This window comes from Tetrao urogallus, assembly GCF_951394365.1.
Source record: "Tetrao urogallus genome assembly, chromosome: Z".
NCBI lineage: Eukaryota > Metazoa > Chordata > Aves > Galliformes > Phasianidae > Tetrao > Tetrao urogallus.
The window spans coordinates 24,040,889-24,064,347 of record NC_136816.1 but is presented as its reverse complement, the minus strand read 5'-3'; the positions used below and the strand labels follow the sequence as shown (position 1 = coordinate 24,064,347).

Sequence of the window (23,459 nt, the reverse complement as noted above, 5' to 3'; positions counted from 1 at the left end):
TGAGGGAATGATTTCCATGTGTTGGCTGAATAGTGTAAGGCTTTGATTATGTTCTCTCTTCAGGCTACATGAAAGTGCCATTGAAATATTAATTGAGGATATTCATTTTAAAAAATAGTCTGAGACATATGAAGTTGCCCAAGGATACTACACTGGAGGTAATTTCCTATGATAGTCTAAGGTGCCTGTTAGATTGCAGAGAACAAGCTTGAGATGCAGGAAAACAGATGGCTGACTAAGTAGACAGATAACAGTGGTTTTTTATTTTTTCAGGTGAAAAATTGGAGGAGTTTCTTCGCTCACTGAACAGCAGTGAGCCTCTGTATTTGGGACAGACTGGTCTGGGTAACATTGAAGAACTTGGGAAGCTGGGACTTGAGCCTGGAGAGAATTTCTGCATGGGAGGGCCAGGAATGATATTCAGCCGGGAGGTTCTGAGGAGGATGGTGCCACACATAGGTGAATGCCTTCATGAGATGTACACCACTCACGAGGACGTGGAGGTGGGCAGGTGCGTCCGAAGATTTGGAGGAACGCAGTGTGTTTGGTCCTATGAGGTAAGTGAAAGGATTTGTCCCACAGGGTTGTTTATTTACAGAGTTTTGCATCTTGCAGAGTATCTGCCATCTCTTTCCACTATAATTAGGTTTTAATAAATGCATTAGAACGTAAACTGCAGACTGCAAGGAAAAGTGGTAGGAAAACATTCATAGCACGTGGCTGCAACCATCTACTATTTCTACTTGTACTTTTTAGTTTTCATTTAGTGATGGTTACTGTAGCTTATATCTGTGAGCAGCCATGTTGTAAGTATTGCTATCTGCTAAGTTGCTAAAGCATTACCTGTAGGTTTTCTATAAATAATCCTTGGCAGGGTACTGCTCCATTTGGTGTATAATGTTGAAGTTGGACCCTTTCAGAAATCATTTCTACATAAGCATCTGGCATATCATATTTTTCTATGGCACAGATTCATAAAATATACTGTGCTATTTGAAGAGGAATTGCCTGTATTTTCTTAATTATTCGGATGCATTTGAATAGAAATCCTGATGGACAAATGTAGAAATTGGGACTAATTTTTTCCTTACACAGATATGAAATTTGTTGTATTGCCTGTGTCCCTGATACACTTTCAACAGTATTTTACTTAGTGAACGTATTTTACTCAGTGTTTAAATTTATGACAGACACATACAGCATAACAAATCTTAGTATGCTTAGGTCCTTCTGGGAAAAAATGACTTCATTCAGTAGCAACATTTTCTGAAGTAATAAAGATGTGTTGCAGTTCCAAAAAAGTTTGTTTGCGGTGCTGAGACTAGGAATCAGGGCTATTTCATTAAAAAACATTGTGGTTAATGGCAACATCATCTTTGCAGATTGAAATAGACTGAGTGTGCAGCTGGCAGGAAGGGTGAAGAGTGATAGCATAAAATTTTAGTTATTTTGACTGGTTCTTTAATATTAATCTTTGCTTGTCCTTGTGACGTTACCTCATAAAGCAGAAAAATCATTTAAATGGGCCACTGAAAGAGGTTATATGTTATTAAGGACAAAAAGTCAAGAAAAATAATTGTTTTTCTGCATTGATTTTTTTTTCGTTTTTTTTTTTTCTGAAAGGCCTGGAAAAAGGTGTCTATTTAAAAATGGGTTTGGTAGGCTGCACTGAATGAATGGTGAGAGAACTGTAAATCTTAAATTGCTAATATGGATTTAGGAGGTGGAAATCTTATCTCTTATTCCACTATAGAAATGTGTTTTTAAAGACTACTTCAACAAGTGGTTTGAATTAAAATGTGATAAAATACACCAGCTGCACTGCTAGACCAGGGAACGTATTTATTGTGCAGGTGAGGATTAATGTTATACTAGTAGTTCTTAGTCAGACTTTTAAGCATTGGTAGCTTAATTCTATATTCTGATGTATTTGGACTTTGCTTGTGAAAGTTCATTTTAAAATTCTTAATTCTTAAATGCCTGCTTATTTATATCAGATATTAGAATTCTAATTCTGGTCTGACAGTAGTATCTTGTTTTTTTTTTTCCTTTTTTCTTTTTTCTGTTTTGTCATCTTGGGAAGAAAAGTGATGATAACTTGCTTATAATTTACTATTGAATGTAAGTGGGATAGAGCAAAATTTGAGTTTGCTTTTTTTCTGTTTTGGAGACTTGTGTCTAGGATGGACTGCAAAGCGTGTTTCACATTTGTCTTGAAGGGGTTTTGTACTGAAGTACTGAACTTAGTCCTGCTGGGCTGCAAGGTTTTTATGAACATCACTACCTTTAGGGAGATTTTGAGGTTTGAACGTACAGCTGAAAACTAATGTGAACTGGGAACAATTCCATTCAGGTTTGTAGGAATAGAAAACCTCGAGAATAAAGTTGAATCTGTGTGACATGATTTTGTTACTGGATTTATTCTCTAGGAACGGGAACTGAAAGTCTTTTTTGTTGTTGAAGTTGAAGGAAGTTGAAGAACTCATGAGAAAACGTGATGTGCTTGATCTTTGCTGGGTGCCTCTGGTGGTGTAGGTGAACCTGACCGCCACTCAGGCTTTGTTTTGTTCCAGGTACAGCCAGAATGTTGTGCTTGCCTGTGTGCCTGTATTGATTTACACTTACACTGGCTGGCAAGGAAAGGACTACAGTGTTATTTTAAGAGTGTTTTTCTCCATCAGAAAGAACAGGAAAAGAAGAGGTATATGAACCTGCAGTAACTGTTGCTTAGAGAGTAATTTTCTGGACTTTAATCCTTCTTGTGCCCAGTAGGAAGTGCATGCCAAGTAAGTTATGGCTGAGGTGATCTGTCTCTCTGTCTCTGCTGACAGCACTATTCCTCTTTAAATCACAAGTTAGTCACTGGATTGCTGAGAAAGCTAGTCTAATAGCAGAATTTTTGGGGCACCTTGGGTGGAGCAGATGAGAAACAAGCCTGCCTTGGGGCTGCTGTTTGTCAAATGCCCACAGTCAGCATTAAAGGTGGCTGTTGCTGGTGTGCAATGGCTGCCCAGTACAGGTGTTCTGCTTCACCTACCATGCTGTGCATGCCTGTGGTGAACTGGATGGAGTGAGGGTGAACCATCCAAATCCATGTCCCTGTGTGACGGAGAGACAAAGGGGCAGTGGTGTTTGGGAGTGTCTGGGAGAACAGCATTAGGCAGGTCAGGAGTAACAGCTGAGCTATGGCAGCAGTGCAGTGCCCCAGCATGGGCAGGAGAGACTGATGGAGCCCTGTGTTGTGCTCAGATCGTTTTCTTCTTGCTTTTTGCAGGAAATCCATCTTTGTTCAGATGTGGTTTTCAATTACGTCTTAACTTATTGTCCAGTTTTGGCAATGCTATAGTGATTAAGGTGTGATTAAAACTGTCATGTTTGCAAAAAATGCCTCTCTAAAAAGTCTCAGAGATTTTTCTTTTTCAGCTTTAGCATCTTCTGCTTTCCCAGATCAATAATAATAGAAATTAAATAGGATCTTTTGTGTTCTCAGAGTCCGTATTTCAAGTGACCAACTCTCCTCCACTAACTTTGAAGCCTAGAAGAGCTTTGCAGTGGATGAAGAGGGTAGCTTGGCGTTAATGATTCACACTTTGTTTTATTCTTTGGAAAATAGAGATACAGTTGAAAAACAGACATTGTGTTCCATGCTTTGCTTTTTATGAGGATCTATTTTGTAAAGGGCTATTATGTAAATGAAAAAAACCTAAAACTCGAGAAGGCCGATTGCTTTATTCTCATCCCTTCCTCTTTTCTTTAAACTGATCTTTATGGTGTTAAAAGATAGCTTTGTAATAAGTAATCTAAGTACATAACAAATCAGAAAAGGAGGAAATAAATAAGGTGACTAACAATTCTAACAGAAACCAAACATCTTCAGAATACAGATACTATCAGTGACCCAGGAGATTTTTTTTGTTTTCCAGAAATGGAAAGGTGAGAAATGCAACATAAAACTAATTAAGATTTTGAGACTTTTATTCTAATGCTAAGTTTGTAAGGGTTGTCTTTTTGTAGACTTCATTCTACTTTCTACAGGAGAAAATAGGCATTAAAACTGCGTTCATAGAAATTGGCCTATACACTTTCAGTGTTTTGGTGATGCATGCTTTGATATTGAAAAAAAGTAATTTGACTGTACATACAAGCAATCCACATTAATGACTGCATATATATTCCCACTGTTTAATAGTCTTGTCTCATCAACTTTTTTTTTAATTTTATTTTAAATAGAGGAACTCTTTAGTATCGTATTTGTTTTCTATTCCCAGTACTTACAGTAAGTATCCTGCAAAGATATCTCTTTATCAAATTGCTTGCCCTGGCACTGTGACTGTCTCTTGAGATATAGGAATGCCTACTAATCATCTTCTGCTGGAAATACTTTCTTTAAATGCTGATTTTCCTTTCTTATGTCTCATGATTTTTGGTGAGGGACTTAGCTGTTTGTGTTTTGGTGGTCCTTTTTGGAGCCAGGGATTGGACTTGGTGATCCCTGTTCATCCCTTCCAGCTTGGGATATTCCATGACTCTCTGACTTTGTCTCTCTCTATTTTGAAGATGTCGGATAAAAGTGAAGCTTTCAGTTGAACACCATACAAGCATTAGGGATGTATTTGTCTTTGGTGAAGATAGGATGGTGTTTTATTGTTAGGATACTGGCATGCTTAATTCTGAAGCAGAGATACCTAAGCAGCTGAGCAGCTTGGGCTGAGCAGCTACATTAGATGTTTACTTAAACGCAACCATTATATTAAAAAGGCATAGAATAAGCTGTCAGTGATCCTAGAGAAAAAAATATATGAGAGTGTGAATAATTAAGGTAGTAGCAGTGTCTGAGGATGTGAGGAAAGGAATAGAATCACAGAATCACAGAATTGTAGGGGTTGGAAGGGACCTCCAGAGATCATCGAGTCCAACCCCCCTGCCAAAGCAGGTTCCCTACAGCAGGTCGCACAGGTAGGCATCCAGGCAGGTCTTGAACATCTCCAGAGAAGGAGACTCCACCACCTCCCTGGGCAGCCTGTTCCAGTGCTCCGTCACCTCACTGTAAAGAAGTTCTTGCGCACGTTTGTGCGGAACTTCCTGTGCTGCAGCTTATGTCTGTTTCCCCTTGTCCTGTCTCCATGTACCACTGAAAAGAGACTGGCCTCACCACTATGGCCCCCACACCTCAGATATTTGTAGACCTGGATCAGGTCCCCTCTCAGTCTTCTTTTCTCAAGGCTGAACAGACCCAGTTCACTCAGCCTTTCTTCATAGGAGAGATGCTCCAGGCCCTTCACCATTTTTGTGGCTCTCCGCTGAACTCTTTCCAAGAGGTCCCTGTCTTTTTTGTACTGGGGAGCACAAAAGAATAAATGATTTAGAATGATCACAAAGGCCTCAGAATGTGCTTTCTTTAACTATTTCTTATTTAAAGTTACCTTGGTACAGCAACATTAATGATAGATATCAAAATTGATCACTCGATATGGTTCTCACCGGATTAGAAGAGTGATTTGTATTTCCATACCATTTTATTACAGTGTTTCATAGAATCACAGAATGGCCTGGATTGAAAAGGACCACAGTGGTCGTCTAGTTCCAACCCCCCTGCTTTGTACAGGGTTGCCAGCTAATAGGCGAGGCTGCCCAGAGCCACATCCAGCCTGGCCTTAAATGCCTCCAGGGATGGGGCATCCACAGCCTCCTTGGGCAACCTGTTCCAGTGCGTCACCACCCTCTGTGTGAAAAACTTCCTCCTAATATCTAACCTAAACCTCTTGTGTCTCAGTTTAAAACCATTCTCCCTTTTCCTATCACTATCCACCCTCATAAACAACTGTTTGCCTTCATGTTTATATGCTCCCTTCAAGTACTTGAAGGCCACAATGAGGTCTCCCTGCAGCTTTCTTTTTTCCAAGCTAAACAAGCCTAGTTTCCTCAACCTTACTTCATAGGAGAGGTGCTCCAGCCCTCTGATCATCTTAGTGGCCCTCCTTTGGACCTATTCCAAGAGCTCTTTGTGTGCTGGGGGCCCCAGACCTGGATGCCTCACAAGAGCTGAGTAGAAGGGGGCAATCACCTCCCTCTCCCTGCTGGTGGCCACTCCTCTTTTAATGCAGCCCAGAACACAGTTGGCCTTCTGGGCTGCAAGTGCACAGTGCTGCTCATGTCCAGCTTCTTGTCCACCAGGACCCCCAAGTCCTTCTCTGCAGGGCTGCTCTCAAGGAGATCTTCTCCCAGTCTGTATGAATACCTGGGATTACGCTGGTCCAAGTGCAGCAACTTGCTCTTGGCTTTGTTGAACCTCATTAGGTTCTCATGGGTTCACTTCTGCAGCCTGTCCAGGTCCCTCTGGATGGCTTCCCTTCCCTCCAATATGTTGGGTGCACTGCTTGGCTTTGTGTCATCTGTAAACTTGCTGAGGGCGCAGTGGATTCCATCGTCTGTGTCTTTGATCAAGTGTTTCTGTGTGTACATGTTATCAGATTTATAAGAAGTCATTGAAGAAATACTGTTTCAGTAACTGTAGCGTTGAAATGACATTCTTCTGTCATTCCATGTGGTCCTCATTTGAGCCACGTGCTCCTATAGCACTGTGCAGACTTTGTGAGAAATCTACAGTCAACCATTCTTCCTGGGCAATTTGGAGACACATGGCTCCCTCCTTTGAGTTCTTCTTGCCCCACATCATTCTACAATGGGAGTTTGGCTGGCAGTTGAAAAGGTTTGTGATGAGAAGGCAAAGATATTCCTAGAATTTTCATTTTCAAAATCTTTTTATTTCTTGTATTCTGATGTATAAACTTCCTTTCCGCACTTGTAAGTTCTATCATGTTTATGGTTTCTGACAAAGTGTTTTGCTTTACTGTGTTACTTGAGCCTTTTTGCAGGTGAGTTATGTGTTGCAGACTGATTTAACTAAATTAAATGGTATAATGTTGCTCAAAGTGTGTGCAATATTTTCAAAGACTCTAACCAATCTGGTGGACTTTTATGATGGAGTGACAGAATTGGTGGACAAAGGAAAGGCAACCAGTGTCATCTACCAGGACTTGAGCAAGGCCTTTGACATGGTCCCCCACCACATCCTTATCTCCAAATTGGAGGGATGTGGATTTGATGGGTGGACCACTTGACGGATAAGAAACTGGTTGAAAGGCCGCAGACAGAGGGTGGTGATCAATGGCTCTTTGTCCAGGTGGAGGCTGCTAACGAGCGGCATCCCCCAGGGGTCTGTCTTTGGGACCAGTGCTCTTTAACATCTTAATCAGTGACATCGATGAGGGAATTGAGTGCACCCTCAGCAAGTTTGCTGATGACACCAAGCTGAGTGGTGCAGTTGACACAGTAGAAGGAAGGGATGCCATGCAGAGGGACCTGGAGAGGCTAGAAAGGTGGGTCCCGGTGAACCTGATGAGGTTCAACATGGCAAAGTGCAGAGTTTCACACTTGTGCTGGAGGAATCCCAGGCATCCATACAGACTGGAAGGAGCAGTCCTTGACAGCAGCCCTGCAGAGAAAGACCTGGGGGTCCTGGTGGATGAAAAACTTAGCATGAGCCAGCAGTGTGCTCTTGCAGCTTGGAAAGCAGATGGTATCCTGGGCTCCATCAGAAGAGGGTTGGCCAGCAGGGCCAGGGAGGTGATTGTCCCTCTCTATTCTGCTCTTGTGAGGCCCCATCTGGAGTACTGTGTCCAGGTGTGGAGCCCTCAGTACAAGAAAGACAGGGAGCTGTTGGAGAGGGCCACGAAGATGATCAGAGGGCTGAAGCACCTCCCTTACAAAGACAGGCTGAGGGAGCTGGGCTTGTTCAGCCTGCAGAAGAGAAGGCTGCAAGGTGTCCTGATAGCAGCATTCCAGTACCTAAAGGAGCCTATAAACAGGAGGGGAATCAACTCTTTGAAAGGGTAGATAACAGCAGGACAGGGGAAAATGGTTTTAAGTTGAGGGATGGAAGATTTAGATTGGATGTCAGGGGGAAGTTCTTAACAGAGAGAGTGGTGAGGTGCTGGAACAGGCTGCTCATAGAGGCTGTGGATGCCCCATCACTGGAGCTGTTCAAGGCCAGGTGGGATGGGGCTCTGGGCAGCCTGCTCTCATATTAAATGGGGAGGTTGGTGTCTGCTGTGGTGTGTGTGGGATTGGAGTTTCATGATCCTTGAGGTCCCTTCCAACCTGGCTATTCTGTGATCCTGTGATATTGTAATAGGCAGAGGCACTATGTCCCTGCTCCCTTCAACTCCAGAATTGATGAGTTTTGTTACTTTTTCTAGACTTTTTTTTAATGTCTGTTTTTGTTTGTATTTAGAAAATCTCATGATAGCTTTATTCTGACTTTCCAGCTTCACATCCTTTGATGAGCTCAAAAGATGTGAGATTCTGCTAAAACAGAAATGGCTCAGAAAAAGAAACTGGAAATTGTAAACAAGGAGAGTTTAACTGAAATAAGTACTAATTAAATGTACTTTTAGTCACTGAGGTGTTTTATATGAAAATATATATTTTGAGTTATTGTCCTTATATGCTGTTATATTATATGTTTATTTAAATATTTCATATTGTGACATAAAATATTTTAAAAGTATCTCTTAATTTGAAGTGTAGCAAAAACTGCTGACTTTTGATGTTTCTTACTAGTTACGACTAATAGTTTAAGCTCAGGACTAGTCCACAAGTTAGTTGCTTTTTCAGTATATATTAGAAGCTGGACAGCAAATAAATGTTGTAAGAAATCTTTCAAAACATACATATACCTAGCAAACAAAGAGCATCTTCAGCTGGAGGTATAATTTTAGGAAGTTCTGGAGGAGTAATGACATAGGCTTTGTGAATGCTGTTTTATGTATAATTTAGTCTTCAAACAAACCTAGGAAAGCAAAGGTTACCTTTACTTTTATTTTAGCTGAGTGCTTTGCAGTCACCTTCCACGTTGCTTGAAGTTTTATCTTTAGTAAGATAACCCCTTTTGAATGTTAAAAAAGAGTTTAAGTCTCTTCTGGGATCTGTAAGTTTAAACAAGCAATTGTAATATTGGGGACTGAGGGACTTAATAAATAGTTAGGTGGTTGTGTTTTTTTTTTTTTGATAAATTATATTGTGGTTAAATATTTTATTTAGAAACTTGCAGCATTCCTTTTAATATTTTTGAAGTAGGATTATCATTTTTTGTATGGGATAGTTTTTTCAATTTTTTTGTGCATTTGATACTGTGAAGTTTTTTTTTTTTTCGTTTTCAAGATGACATTAAAATCAGTAAGTTTTTGTGTTGTTGGTTTGTTGTTTTTTTTTTTATTATTATTTTTTTTTTAAATCAACTGGTCAAGAACAAATTAACATCTGAATGGATTTGCTATTGCCCTTTCTGGGTATGGTGCGCGTGAAGAAGCTCGCCATGTGATGAAAGCAGATAGGCTAAAGAAATATGGTATGTTCATGCCTGTAGTGCAGTGGAAGCTCCTTAAGACCTTTTAAGCTGTTCCAGGTATTTATTGCAGCCTCACTCCTGTAAAGCTTAGGAATTTATCTTTCAGTTTTTCTTTACAGTTATATCAGTGGAATTCTGTTTTTTATGTACATATATATGTTCTGGCTTCCAGATTCATTTTAGCTTTTTGGCTTTTCATTTTTCGTGACCATAGTGTGCCTGGTAGCATAATAACTTTTCATCACCAAAGGGAACTTTCTTACCAGTGAACTGCTTGAAGTACACGACTTCTTATTTTTGATTATGATAAACATCAGTGACTTTTTCAGTAACTTCATATTGGCTGTGCAAAAAATTTTCTGAAGTACACGAGTTTTAGTTATAGAAATCAGGGAATTTAACTAGAATAGATGTTAAGTGGTGACAAAACATTGTGTCAAATGAAACTTTTATTAAGCTTTTCTATTTTTTAAGTTGTTAACTGTTTATTAAGTATAAACCTTTGAACAACAAATGAAAACAGATTTTAGTATTTTCTGTTCTTTTTTTTTTTTCTGTTTTTAATTTGTCTTCATGTGGGAGAGAAGGGGGAAGCAAGGGGAAAATAATTGCACCTAACCAATTTCTGAAATGAATTAACAAGAACACAAAATATTGGAAAATGGTAAAAAGTAATTTTTCATAATATCTGGCCATGGAAATTTTGGAGAATGAGTTTTTAGTATATACGAGAAGGTCATATAAGTGTATATCTTTTGTGGTATCTTGGGGCTTTGAAGTTTGCTTAAAGCTGCAACGTGTGTTTGTTTACCTCTCCCAAACATTGGTTGCTCTTCCTACTTTCAGAAAGAATTCTGCACTGAAACTCTGCATTGGGCATCCTTACACGCATCTTGGTCATAAGTAGTCAGAGTTTGCTGCCCTCTTTGAAGTCAGTAAGCCATCATGTGTAGCATATGAAACATGAGAATGAACCTAACTTCAGATTTGCTTCGGTTTTCCTCTTCTTCTTGAGTGTAAGCATGTATGTTTGGTGATGGAAGCTCTGTGATGGGGACAGACATGGGAGATGTGTCATCTTCCTGTAGTGTCCACCTGGAATGGCTGGTTGTCAGTCTGAGTGTGTTCATCAGCTGTCCAGCCCAGTCCAGGCTTCCTAGTTCATCAGCATGACAATGCTTGGAGCAGCAGTGGTGGTGTTATTTTACTGTGCATGATGGTAGAACCAGGAGAGGAATGTGCTGAAAGAAGCTAAGTTGGAACAGTAGACTGACGTGCCTGCATTGAGGTCGGTGTGTTAGGAAGAACTTCTGTTGAATCAGCACTTTGTGTTTGGGAATTCTATCTCACAAGACTTCTCTTGTGACATATTGCCTTAAAACAGGCACGTTTGAGGAGTGTAAAAGCACTCATGCTCCCAGATTGATCTGAATAGGATTTATATTAGCTGTGGATGCTGTTGATAAAATGCTGACAAAAATTAATTAGCACAGAAGGGGAAAATCTAATTGACACCTTCAAAAGAGTTGTGTTAGTTATTTATGTTCTAAGATATTCTATTATATGCTATTCTTGGTTGAATTATCATTGATAAAATGGGAACTCTTACAGTTTTCTTGTATCTGAACATTGGTGATGCCTACTTCTGCATTTGAAAATACACATTAAGTGTCCCTGCGGGAACTTCCCATAAGGACTTAAAATAACTCAGCTGTTGGCAATTGGATTGTTGAGTACTGCATCATAATCACAGAATCACAGACTGGGCTGGATTGGAAAGGAGCTCAAGGATCATGAATCTCCAAACCCCTGCCACAGGCAGGACCACCAACCCCTCCATTCAGTGCTAGACCAGGCTGCCCAGGGCCCCGTCCAACCTGGCCTTGAACACCTTCAGGGAGGTGGCGGCTTTCTGAGCCGCAAGGGCGCATTGCTGGCTCAAGTTAAGCTTTTCACCTATCTTGACCGGGTCTTTCTCTGCAGGGCTGCTGTCAAGGACTGCTCCTTCCAGTCTGTATGGATGCCTGGGATTCCTCCAGCACAAGTGTGAAACTCTGCACTTTGCCATGTTGAACCTCATCATGCTCACCGGGACCCACCTTTCTAGCCTCTCCAGGTCCTTCTGAATGGCATCCCTTCCTTCTTTTGTGTTCTTTTTTTGTGTTCTTTTGTGTTCCTTCTTTTGAGTTGTGTTGACTGCACCGCTTGGTATCATCAGCAAACTTGCTGAGGGTGCACTCAATTCCCTCATCGATGTCACTGATTAAGATGTTAAAGAGCACCAGTCCCAAGACAGACCCCTGGGGGATGCTGCTCATTACCGACCTCCACCTGGACATAGAGCCATTGATCACCACCCCTCTGTCTTTGGCCTTTCAACCAGTTTCTTATCCATTGAGTGTCCACCCATCAAATCCACATCCCTCCAATTTGGAGATAAGGATGTGGTGGGGGACCATGTCAAAGGCCTTGCTCAAGTCCAGCTAAATGACATTGGTCGCCTTTCCCTTGTCCACTGACGCCGTTACTCCATCATAGAAGGCCAGCAGATTGGTTAAGCATGGCCTTCCCCTGGTGAAGCCGTGCTTGCTGTTCATGGATCACACACCTATTTCTCATGTCATCAAGCATGTCGTCCAGGAGGATCTGTTCCATGGTCTTCCCAGGCACAGAGGTGAGACTCACCAGCCTGTAGTTCCCCAGGTTCTCCTTGCTCCCTTTCTTGTAAATGGGAGTGACGTGACTCTTCCTCCAGTCATCTGGGACCTCACCTGACAGGCACAACTTTTCAAATATGATGGAGAGCAGCTCGGCAACCACCTCAGCCAGCTCCTTCAGAACCCTGGGATGCACGCCATCCGGCCCCATAGATTTGTACACATTCAGTCTCATGAGGCGGTCTCAGACTTGCTCTGCCCTCACAGTGAGTGGGGATTTACCACCCCCGTCCCCACCTAGAGGTTTAGGGATGCAGGGCTCAGGGATGTGAGAAGTACTGGAATCCTGGCCCCCAGTGAAGACTGAGGCAAGGAACTCATTCAGTACCTCAGCCTTCTCTTTGTCCATTGAAGCCAGTTCTCCTGTTACATTTACCACAGGAGGTACACTCGCTTTGGCCTGTCTCTTCTGGCCAGTGTTCTGGCTTCAAAATGTTTTTTAATGTTTTACGGTGTAATTAACAAACATTGTTCACTGAGGGTAAATACTTCATAAGAAGAAATGTTCGGTAGAGCTCTTTTGGCATCTGTTCATCAGCACGGATTATGAATACTTTTGTGTCTAACAGATTGATATTTCTGTTTATACCCGTATTCTTAGGAAATGTTTCTTAGTTGCTTAAGGTCTAGCTGGTTGCTGAAGGACAACCTGATGCAAGAAGCCCAATTTTGGGGGGGGATATTCTTGCACAGCTTACATGGGTTTTACTGTCTAAGCTCATGAAAATCTAGGGCTCTGTACTGATGTATTCCTGATGTATTGTGTTCTGATTGCTTTAAAGGATGTGTACTGGAGCGTATCATCTGACTATGTGTTGGTAAATCTTTCTTTGTAAATATGTTTGCAGCTCCTTACTGGGAGTTATTTAATTTTTCTAATAAAATTATGCATAAATATATAATGTACTGTTTTTAGAACAGTATGTATTTATCACATAGCAGCTCTTTGTTCTCATGAGCAACCAAAACTGACCCAGAAATTATTTACAAATAGTATTTTAGGGGAAAATCATCCATTTCTGAACCTGTATTCTGTGTGTTCTTTTTTCCTCATGTAAACAACAGAAATTCTCTCTCCATCTTGATCTTGAATATATGAAGATATTTAAAGGCATTATCGACTTTCTTGAATAAAATTCAATCTTTAAAATGCTGCTAATTAGTGCTTCTAGTGAGTGCTTGAATTATGGTATAGAGACATTTGTACTATCTTACTGCTTTTGTCTTGTTCATAGCTAACATACACATTTAATGAGTGATATTCTTTCTTTTTCAAAGTTTTTTTCTTGTTCTCTGTTAAGGCACACAAACTTTCCACCATATTTTCAAAAATAAAGAAACCCTCCCACCTTACAGGCTTGCTGATGCATGATTTATTTTTGTGTTCTTGGGCTAAACGCTCTCTAGCATTTACACCTGGAGACTTGTTCTTTCTCTTCGCTTGTGAAAATGAAAGGACTCTTCTGGGAAGACTTTTTATTCAGCTAGTATAAGCACCTCTTCCCAGCCTTCCCATTTATATTGTGCTACATTTAAACAGTAGATTTTCCCTTTTTACTTGTGCTGCGCCACAGGCAAGCTGTGCCACAGGGATACTGTGAAAATCTGACGGCTTCAGTAAGTAGCTTCTTTTCTTTGCCTCTGAAGTTGTGTTTGACAAATACACAGCCGTTTGTGCCTGTACCATGTTTTATTTACCTTAGAAGGCTCTGGTATCTTCCCTTGAGCTTTGCTTTACTTTTTACTGTGGCACTAAATTTTTCTTCTACTGGAATCTGCTTCATTCCTGCAACTCAGGATTATTCATCACATTGCACATTCATTATCATTCTGCATTTGGTTGGTACTGCTAGGTCAGTATCATCTTCAACCATTTTCAAATATTAAGCCTTTCACTAGCAAAGTATTTTATATATGCTAAAATTTACTAGTTTAGGGGTCACATGTTTAGTCATGCCACCATTGTATAACTGTGCTGTCTTCAATGTGATGTTTTATGAGATAAAAACTATATTTCCCTGTATAAAAAGAACAAACTTGGTTAGCCTAATGGCATATGCAGCAAAGGCAAGTGCTGCGGCAGTGGGAGAAGGAGTGTGCTGTGTTGTGTGATCACATCCCTATGGAAAACACACAGTTGTTCCAATTTCTACCTCCAGTGAGAAGAGTGATTAGTGAGTAAGAAAGATGTTAGCTTGCAAAGACTTTAGTCACACATGACATGAGCTGCTAAGTGCTGTTCCTTCTGACTATTCAGTGCATCTTACAGCATCTAATGTAAATCTTCCCTCCTTGAGTTAAAACCATCCCCTCTTGTCCTATCACTGTCTACCCTTTTAAAAAGCTGATTCTTTTCCTTTGGTCTCTGTGATTAGCCATTTCTTTTTAGATTTTGGTTATTGTAGGAAATATATAAGCATGTAACTTACTGTAAATCTTCACATGATCTGAAAGGTCTATCTTTAAACACTGGACCACATTATTAAAGTCAGTTACTTGAATCCAAAGCTGAACATCTATGGAAGATGAACATACAGTAGTTTCCAGTGTTTGCTATGCAGCCATTGCAATCAGGACAAATATTGAATGAATACTGGACCTCATTGGTAGAGTTGATATTTCTGGTTGAAGTATGTCAATCTTGTAGTGCAGAATTTTCCATGCCACAGTTTCTTACCTAATTTGTAAAAAATGAAAATCCTGTGTGTGCTGTTTATGAATTCTCTATTCTTAAATAAGTGGAAGACTCCAATTAATTGTTTAAGGAGCTGTTACTTGAACGAGTGTGTCCATATATAAATACATATGCGTGTGTGTGTGTGTGTGTGTGTGTATATATATATACATAGAAGCTGAGAATACTGACAAAGTAACTTGACGCGCCAGTGAGTTACGTCAAGCAGGTATTCCCTTGATTACAGCAGCACTGGGTGCATGGGCTTTGCTCCTGTTGGACACGCACACTGAGAGAAGCAGCGATAACATATTTAGAGGCCTAACATATGCATATTCATTGCATTCCAGGGACATAGGCAGAAATTCCAAGAAATAATTAACATCTGTGGTGGTTGTAGGATGAAGGATGAAGTCATTCTCTCTGTAAACTTCCAACCTCTTAAGGGGACGTAGCCCAAACCAGTTCCCACTGATATTGCATTGAGCTGAGGCATCTGTCTTGCCATCTTATCTTCAACAACAGGACATCTATTCTACTTTCTTATGTTCACTCGACAACAAGCTCCACGGCTTCCTCTGCATTCTGTTCTTGAGCTTACATTTACACAAGCCTCCTGTCCTTCAGTTTGTATCTGCTCAACTTATGCAAAAGGCTGTTCTTACAATGTAGAAATACTGTTCTTGTGATTCAATATGCTTAGGTAAATATATATAAAAGTTAACTAGGCTAGAAAAGCAAGCCAGTACTTTTAAATGTGGTAGCTAGAGCTAATTTCTTGAAACGTCAACAATGAAATAAAGATGTTATTTTTAAAAGACACTTTTGGTTATTCAAAAGTATGTTCTCTTGAAAACAAGGACTTGATAAATGTGAGCTCAAAAAAAACCATTGTGTATGGGGGAAATCACATCTTGAAAATGCACTGTTTAGGAAAGATGTTACAGCATCATGCATACTAGATGGATAAAATTGAAAGCAGAATGAAAATTTCTAGTCCTGCGTGGGTATGTTCTTCAAGTTTTCTGACTTTTTACATTTCTTTGTAATGACACTTAGCTGAACTTGCTGGCTGTTGTGAATGTGCATTTTCTTTTTACAGCTATACTGAATGAGCATTATGAAGAGACTTGCCAACATGTCACCCTGTAGCTGTCAGGAGGTTACAGTGATTTCCAAAGATTATATAGCCTTTATCTGAAATCAGTACTTTTTTTTTTTTCTTTTCCAACTATTATTTTAAGAGGCTTTTATAGTGTGTTTGTAGCATTTATAACCATTGTATTCAGTTGATCTATGGTCTAGTGCTGAGATCTTTATTCTAAAAGCAGATTTTTTTTTTTTTTTAAGTTAGCAGAATCCAGTTTATTTTTATATAAAAGAAGGGTTTTTTTTATCAGCCAGCAATGGATGATATGTTCCAAAAATAATGCAAGTGGAATATGAATGCCCTCTTTTTAAGTTTAGCAACTAGCTTAAATTACATTCATTAAATTCATTTAAATATGTATGTAATAAAGTATTAATGTATGGTCATGTTAAGCAGATTAGCGTTTGCTTTTAGTGTGAATTTCTTTGAAGTATGAATAAATTATACAGCATTTTGTAGATGGTGCTACACTGAGTAATTTAAGACAGGGAGAATGCTTAAGGAATGAAGAGTCATTCAGGATCTTATCTCAGATTTCACTATGGGAACAAGTCCATAGTTGTACTTCATTTGTAGTTACTTTAGTTTAAACATTTGTTTATATTTTTAAAATTAATTTCTAAAAATGCATACTTTAATTCTGAAATTCGGAGCTTTTCAGCTTCAATAATAAGTTGTAAATATTTTCTGTGCTAAATCTGTACTCCTTAAGCATTTCAGATCATGCCTATGTCTTGAGGGTTTGCATCAGTCCTGGAACTAATATGAAGCAAACAATTTGGTCTGCTTACCGTGTAAGTGATCTACTTCTGCTAGCTCTAGGAACTGTCTTGAAAGAAAAACATGAGTTTTTGCAGAATCCAGCTTTTCCTGAGCAAAAGATTAACTGAAGTTGTAGATATAAAGCTGTAATATCTTTTCACAGTGATGTCTGCTAACTGCTGTTCTGTCTTCAGTTACAAAATTTTGTGTTGTTGGTACCATTTTGGCATTGGAATGGTGACAACAGCCATGAAACTTGGGGTTAGCTCAGAGGCCATAGCACATGTAGGTGTTAAAACTGCTATGTGAACTGAGCAGTCCAACTGCTAGCTTTGCTCTGATCAAAATTTCTGTCTTGTTATGTATTTTTCTAGTAGCTGCAGTGTGAAGCCTTTGGCTTATGGGCCAGACACAGTCAATGAGTTTGTCATGAGCACTGGGTGACTTTTTTGTTTTCTGCTTTTGGGTAGCAGAACATCATCATCTCCTTTGCACATGCAGGAAAGGAACAGTCTTTATTCTTGCTCTTATCTTGAGAAGTCTCTGAAGTTGGATGTGTGGTTATATGCCACCTGTTGAACACAGGGACTGATTTTCTGACATGAATCACAGAATCATAGAATCACAAGGTTGGAAAGGACCTACAAGATCGTGTAGTCCAACCGTCCTTCCATTACCATTGCTACCACAAGCTACTAAAGCGTATCTCACAGCTCCTCATCCTGATGCCTCTTGAACACTGCCAGTGATGGCGACTCCCCCACCTCCCTGGGCAGCCATTCCAGTGCCTGACCACTCTCTGAGAGAAAAAGTTCTTCCTCATGTCTAATCTGAATATCCTCTGGTGCAACTTGGGGCCATTTCCCCGGGTCCTTTTTATTGCCTGGGAGAAAAGGCCAGACCCCACCTCATCACAGCCTCCCTTCAGGAAGTTGTAGAGTGCAGTGAGGTCTCCCCTGAGCCTCCTCTTCTCCACACTGAACAAGCCCAGCTCCCTCAGCCGCTCCTCATAAGACTTGTGCTCCAGACCCCAGCAACACATTCCAGGATCTCAATGTCTTTCTAGTAGTGGGGCCCAAAACTGAAATTGCCCCCTTCTGCAGGACTCCTGCTCGCCTTGTCTTCTGCCCTTTTCTGGGGCTTTGCCCTTCATATTCTGTTGCCACTTGTTTTTGCAATGTCTATTATCTCTGCTTTTAAGGTACTGGGAAAATCTGTAGGGGCATAAAGTATTGTTGTGTGTTACTGTGGGAGCAGAACTGTTTCATTCAGTGGGTTGAACATACCTAGAAAAGGAAAATGACTTTTTCAGTGCCTGAAACATGAGTAATTTCTGGAGGTTTTTGAGGTGAAGGTACTATTTTTTTGGGTGTTTTCGAACTGTTTTTTTTTTTTTTTTTTTTGCCTGAAGTCCCAGAAAAGTATCTCTTTGTCTCTATTTTTCTCTATTTGCTTGAATTAATAACTGTGTTCATGGATACTTCTCAACTACCAACTACATTCTCTTCCTCAAATTTTGGCTTGAGAAGGCTTTTTTTTTTTCTTTTTCTTTTTAAATCTTTCCCAACCAGTATTCACAGAAGAATCATAATATGTAAAATGTATCATTATGTTTCCAGAGCAGCTCTGGATAACAGCAGTAGTGCTGTTCAGTGCTGTTGCTGGAAGATTTGCTTTGACACAAGACATATTCAAACATAAAGTCAGTTGTGCTGACAGTTCTGCATACCTCTATCATTAACTTATTTTTAGTAAAATTTTTCTGAAGTGTAGAATCATACAACTATTGCTAAGTTCAATAGGTCACATAGTTTATATACACCCTTTCTGTTCACTGTCAAAAATTCATCTGTTAACTAGTCATGATAGACAGCATTTGTTATCATGAGTTTTCAAAAACTGAATAGTATGATCATCATGGGGCACTTATCTCAAGGCTTCGTCTAGAATGGGGTTGGGAGGAGCTTTTAGAAAGCATATTTAATGTTTAATAGTTTCATATGCATTAATTCTCTAATGCTCTCTAGTTAACAAAGTCACCCAAGCATGCTTTCAGCATGATAACGTATGTTTTCTTAGAATTTCTTCTTGAGTGCCAGCAGCCATGTTCTGTGTTCCAAATCTTTCAGATTTCATCAGTGAGATGTGGTTTGTTCTCAGCATTAATTGGATGAGAGATTTGTGAAAGATCTTGGGTGTTTGAGAGAAATAAGGTAATATCTTATGAAGTTCTTACTTTCCTGAATCCATTCTCAGTGAATTCTCAGTGAATGTCTTTGGATATTGCTGAATAGTGGGGCACTTAGGGTAGTTATTGTTGAGATGCTGTCTTCAAAAAACAAGCAGAGTTTTGGTTCTGTCAACAAATGATCCAAAGAAACTCCTTGTTAACTTACTTGACAGTCTTTGCCTAACTTGTTTTGTTTTATGGTCAGCTTATGTAAATCTCTCTACAAAGTGATAGACTATAATTATATAACGTTAGGCAGCTAATTAATTTTCATTTTGTATCTGGAGGAATTTTTGCCCTTTAGAAGAACTGAACTGATTGTACTTCCATCCAATGTTTCTGTTTCATTTTTTGTGACCTGCACTTATATATTCATTCTCAGTGAGACATTAAGCAGTCTCTGATAGCAATGTTGTTGTTTGCCAGGTGAGAAGGCCCTGGCCCCATGGGTGTTTTTGCGCACTCAAAACCCCTGCAGCAGTGCACATCTTGAGGGGATGAGCTGAAGATGAGGAAATGGAAGGCAAAACTATAAGGTCAGAGTGAGTGTGCTTGTTTGAAAAGTTTTGCAGGAGCTCTTGAGATGAGAGGACATTAAGAAGAACTTCATGCAGCAACATAAAGAATGTCGCCTTCTTGTCCAGTATGGAGGAGGAGAAAAGTATTCAGAGCAAAGTGAGAATGTGAAAGAGACAAAGAAAGAAGAGAAGAAGAAATATGGTCTTCTAGAAAGGGATGAAAACAAATGTATCAAGTCAGAGAATCATAGAATCATACAATCATTGAATGGCCTGGGTTGAAAAGAATCACAAAGATCTAGTTTCAACCCCCTGCTATGGGGACTGGCTAGAGCCACATCCAGCCTGGCCTTAAATGCCTCCAGGGATGGGGCATCCACAGCCTCCTTGGGCAACCTGTTCCAGTGCGTCACCACCCTCTGTGTGAAAAACTTCCTCCTAATATCTAACCTAAACCTCTTGTGTCTCAGTTTAAAACCATTCTCCCTTTTCCTATCACTATCCACCCTCATAAACAACTGTTTGCCTTCATGTTTATATGTTCCCTTCAAGTACTTGAAGGCCACAATGAGGTCTCCCTGCAGCTTTCTTTTTTCCAAGCTAAACAAGCCTAGTTTCCTCAACCTTACTTCATAGGAGAGGTGCTCCAGCCCTCTGATCATCTTAGTGGTCCTCCTTTGGACCTGTTCCAAGAGCTCTTTGTGTGCTGGGGGCCCCAGACCTGGATGCCTCACAAGAGCTGAGTAGAAGGGGGCAATCACCTCCCTCTCCCTGCTGGTGGCCACTCCTCTTTTAATGCAGCCCAGAACACAGTTGGCCTTCTGGGCTGCAAGTGCACAGTGCTGCTCATGTCCAGCTTCTTGTCCACCAGGACCCCCAAGTCCTTCTCTGCAGGGCTGCTCTCAAGGAGATCTTCTCCCAGTCTGTATGAATACCTGGGATTACGCTGGTCCAAGTGCAGCAACTTGCTCTTGGCTTTGTTGAACCTCATTAGGTTCTCATGGGTTCACTTCTGCAGCCTGTCCAGGTCCCTCTGGATGGCTTCCCTTCCCTCCAATATGTTGGGTGCACTGCTTGGCTTTGTGTCATCTGTAAGCTTGCTGAGGGCACAGTGGATTCCATCGTCTGTGTCACTGATAAAGATGCTGAAGAGCCCTGAAGACCGACCCCTGAGGGACACTGCTTGTGACCGGTCTCCACCCTGACACAGAACCACTGGTCACAACCCTTTGGCTGCGTCCAGCCAGCCGAATCTTAATCCATCATACAGTCTATCCTTCAAATCCACACCTCCCCAATGAATAGAGAAGGACGTGATGAGGGACCAGTCAGAGGCTTGCAGAAGTCCAGGTAGATGACGTTCACTGCCCCTCCCCCATTGACCGAAGCTGTCACTCCATCTTGGAAGGCCACGAGATTGGTCAGGCAAAATCTGCCCTTGGTGAAGCCATGCTGCCTGTCTCAGATCACCTCTTGATCTTATATGTGCTTTAATATAGCTTCTAGGAGGATCTGCTCCATTATCTTCCCAGGCACAGAGGTGCCTGTAGTTCCCTGGGTCTTCCTTTCTCCCTTTCTTAAAAATGAGTGTAATGCTTCCCTTTTTCCAGTAACGAAGGACTTCACCCAACAATCATGATTTTTCAAATACGATGAAGAGCGACTTGGCAGCCACATCTGCCATCTCTTTCAGAACCCTATGATGGATATCATCCATATCACATTCAATTATACACATTCAATTTCATGAGGAGAACTTGGACCTGTTCCACTGTTACGGTGGGACAGAAACCATTCCCCACACCCTCACCTAGAGGTTCAGGGTCCTGGCAGACATGGGAAGCCTGACCACCTGTGAAGACTGAAGCAAGGCACTCACTGAATAGTTCAGCTTTTTCTATGTCAGAGGAAGCCAGCTCCCCATTACTTTTCATCAGAGGGGGAACACTCTCCTTGGCCTGTCTCCTCCTGCCTGTGTACACCTGTAGAACCCCTTCTTGTTATCTTTCACATACCTCGCCGAGTTTGCCTTGGCTTTCCTAATCCTATCTCTACACACATGGACAACATCCCTGCATTCCTCCCAGGATATACAAGCCTGCTTCCACTTCCTGTACATTTCTCTCTTTTCTCTCAGTTTAAGCTGCAGGTCCTTGCACAGCTACAACAATTGCCTGCCTCCCCTGCTCGACTTCATTTGCTGGGGGATGAAGAACTGTTGCACTCTCAGAAGGGTGTCCTTAAAGAGCTGCCAACTGTTCTGTGCCCATGCCCTTAAGAACAGATTCCCAGGAGATTCCACTCAGCAGTTCCTTGAGCAGCCAGAAGTTTGCTCTTCTGAAGAACAGGGTCCTAGCTCTGCTTTTTTTCCAGGCCTGTATTCTTCAGGTATGGGTTTGAGGCAGGACCTTGACATTGAGGACTGCCAGAGTTGATTACAAGACGCTTTCCAGAAAAGGAGATCCAGCTGGGGTTCTTGTAAGTCTATGAAGAAGGCATGCAGCGACTAAATGCTAATAACTTCAAATGGCAGTCAGTTTAAAACAAAATGGTAATGGTGATGGGATGTTCTGAGCAAAACTGAAGTATCTGTAGTTAAGATGTGACATACGTTTTGGCAGACGAAGCTAGTGTGCTGTTTGTTATTCTTTGAAGGACTGTATTTAATGAGGGCATATAGCTAATATAAATGAAATGTGAACGAAGAATTTACTCAGTTGTAGTTTTAAAAAGAAAGTCATTTCCGTAAGAAGCTTTAGTAAATCAGGATTTTTTAAAATAGCTCTCAGATTTGTTCAGTAGAGGTTGTTATAGTTTTTACAGCAGCATTAATAAACACAATAAACACAATATAAACACAACAAAACTGTGCAAATAAAAGCAGTAATCCCTGAATGGAAGTAACTTGTTCATCTTTGAAGGTATGTCTTATAGACATATATATATATATATATATATATACTGTATATATATGCAATATATATACAGTATATATATATATATAAAGACTTGCCTTACTGATGTTTTCATTTTTATTGTTCTTTTTTTCTCTTACATTGCCTTTAATGGCATTTCATTATTAAATAAAAAAATAAAAACATTAATAGCAAGCTCTGTGGTAGGATGATGATGCAGTTTATTTTCTTCACTTTTAGAATGTTCACATATACTCGTTCACTTGTCAACTTTTAGTTTGAAACACCGGGTTGTAGCACCTGGTTATTTCACCAGTCACTGAATGTGTCCATTTTACTAGGTTTGCCTTTATGTGGGTACTGGATGTTTTCTTCTGTAAAAATTCATGGTGTGAGTCCGTTTGTAATGAACAGCAGAGAGAAAAAATGTACAAAATTGCAGCATTGTTGACTTCTAATAAACTCGTGGAAACCATTTGTAGGTAGACATTCTACTGAGTAACACCCATTTAATAAATAGCAGGCTCGTGTTTTCCTTCAGTCATTACTTTTCAGTCATGGTATAGAAATGAAGCTCTTCTGTTCAAATGCAGAGTCTAGGTCAGGAACATCTCTCTGTCAAGCCTCTTAATCCCACAGGCTTCCAGTGGTATGGGGCGTAAGACAGGGCTTGATCTCTGGGGGAAGATCTGACATTATGACGTCTCAGTTTATCCAGGAATTGAGTTAGAAGTGGTGGTTTAATTACTGTGTTTTTCGAAGTACCAGTGTATAGGTTTTCCATCAATGTGCACTTGTAGCCCAGGAGGCCAACTGTATCCTGGGTTGCATCAAGGGACGTGTGACCACCAGGCCAAGAGAGGTGATTCTGCCCTTCTGCTCTCATGGAGACCCCAACTGGAATGCTGCATCCAGTGCTGGGGCCTTCAGCACAAGAAGGGCATGGAGCTGTTGGAATGGGTCTGAAAGAGGGCTATAAAGATGTTCAGAGAGCTGTAGCACCTCCCCTACAAGGACAGGTTGAGAGAGCTGGGGCTTTTCATCCTAGAGAAGGCTCCAGGGAGATCTTTAACAGCCTTCCAGT

At 40.6% G+C, this 23,459-nt stretch overlaps 1 protein-coding gene across 1 annotated transcript in view; it reads left to right on the top strand.

The window, feature by feature from the left end:
- CHSY3 (chondroitin sulfate synthase 3) overlaps positions 1–23,459 on the top strand; it is a gene marked incomplete at both ends in the record, with an annotated part of 150,398 nt that overhangs the window by 1,637 nt on the left and 125,302 nt on the right. The window contains one exon of the mRNA XM_079548134.1: positions 274–557. Within this exon, the coding sequence (XP_079404260.1) occupies positions 274–557 (284 nt within the window). The remainder of the gene's footprint in view (positions 1–273; positions 558–23,459) is intronic.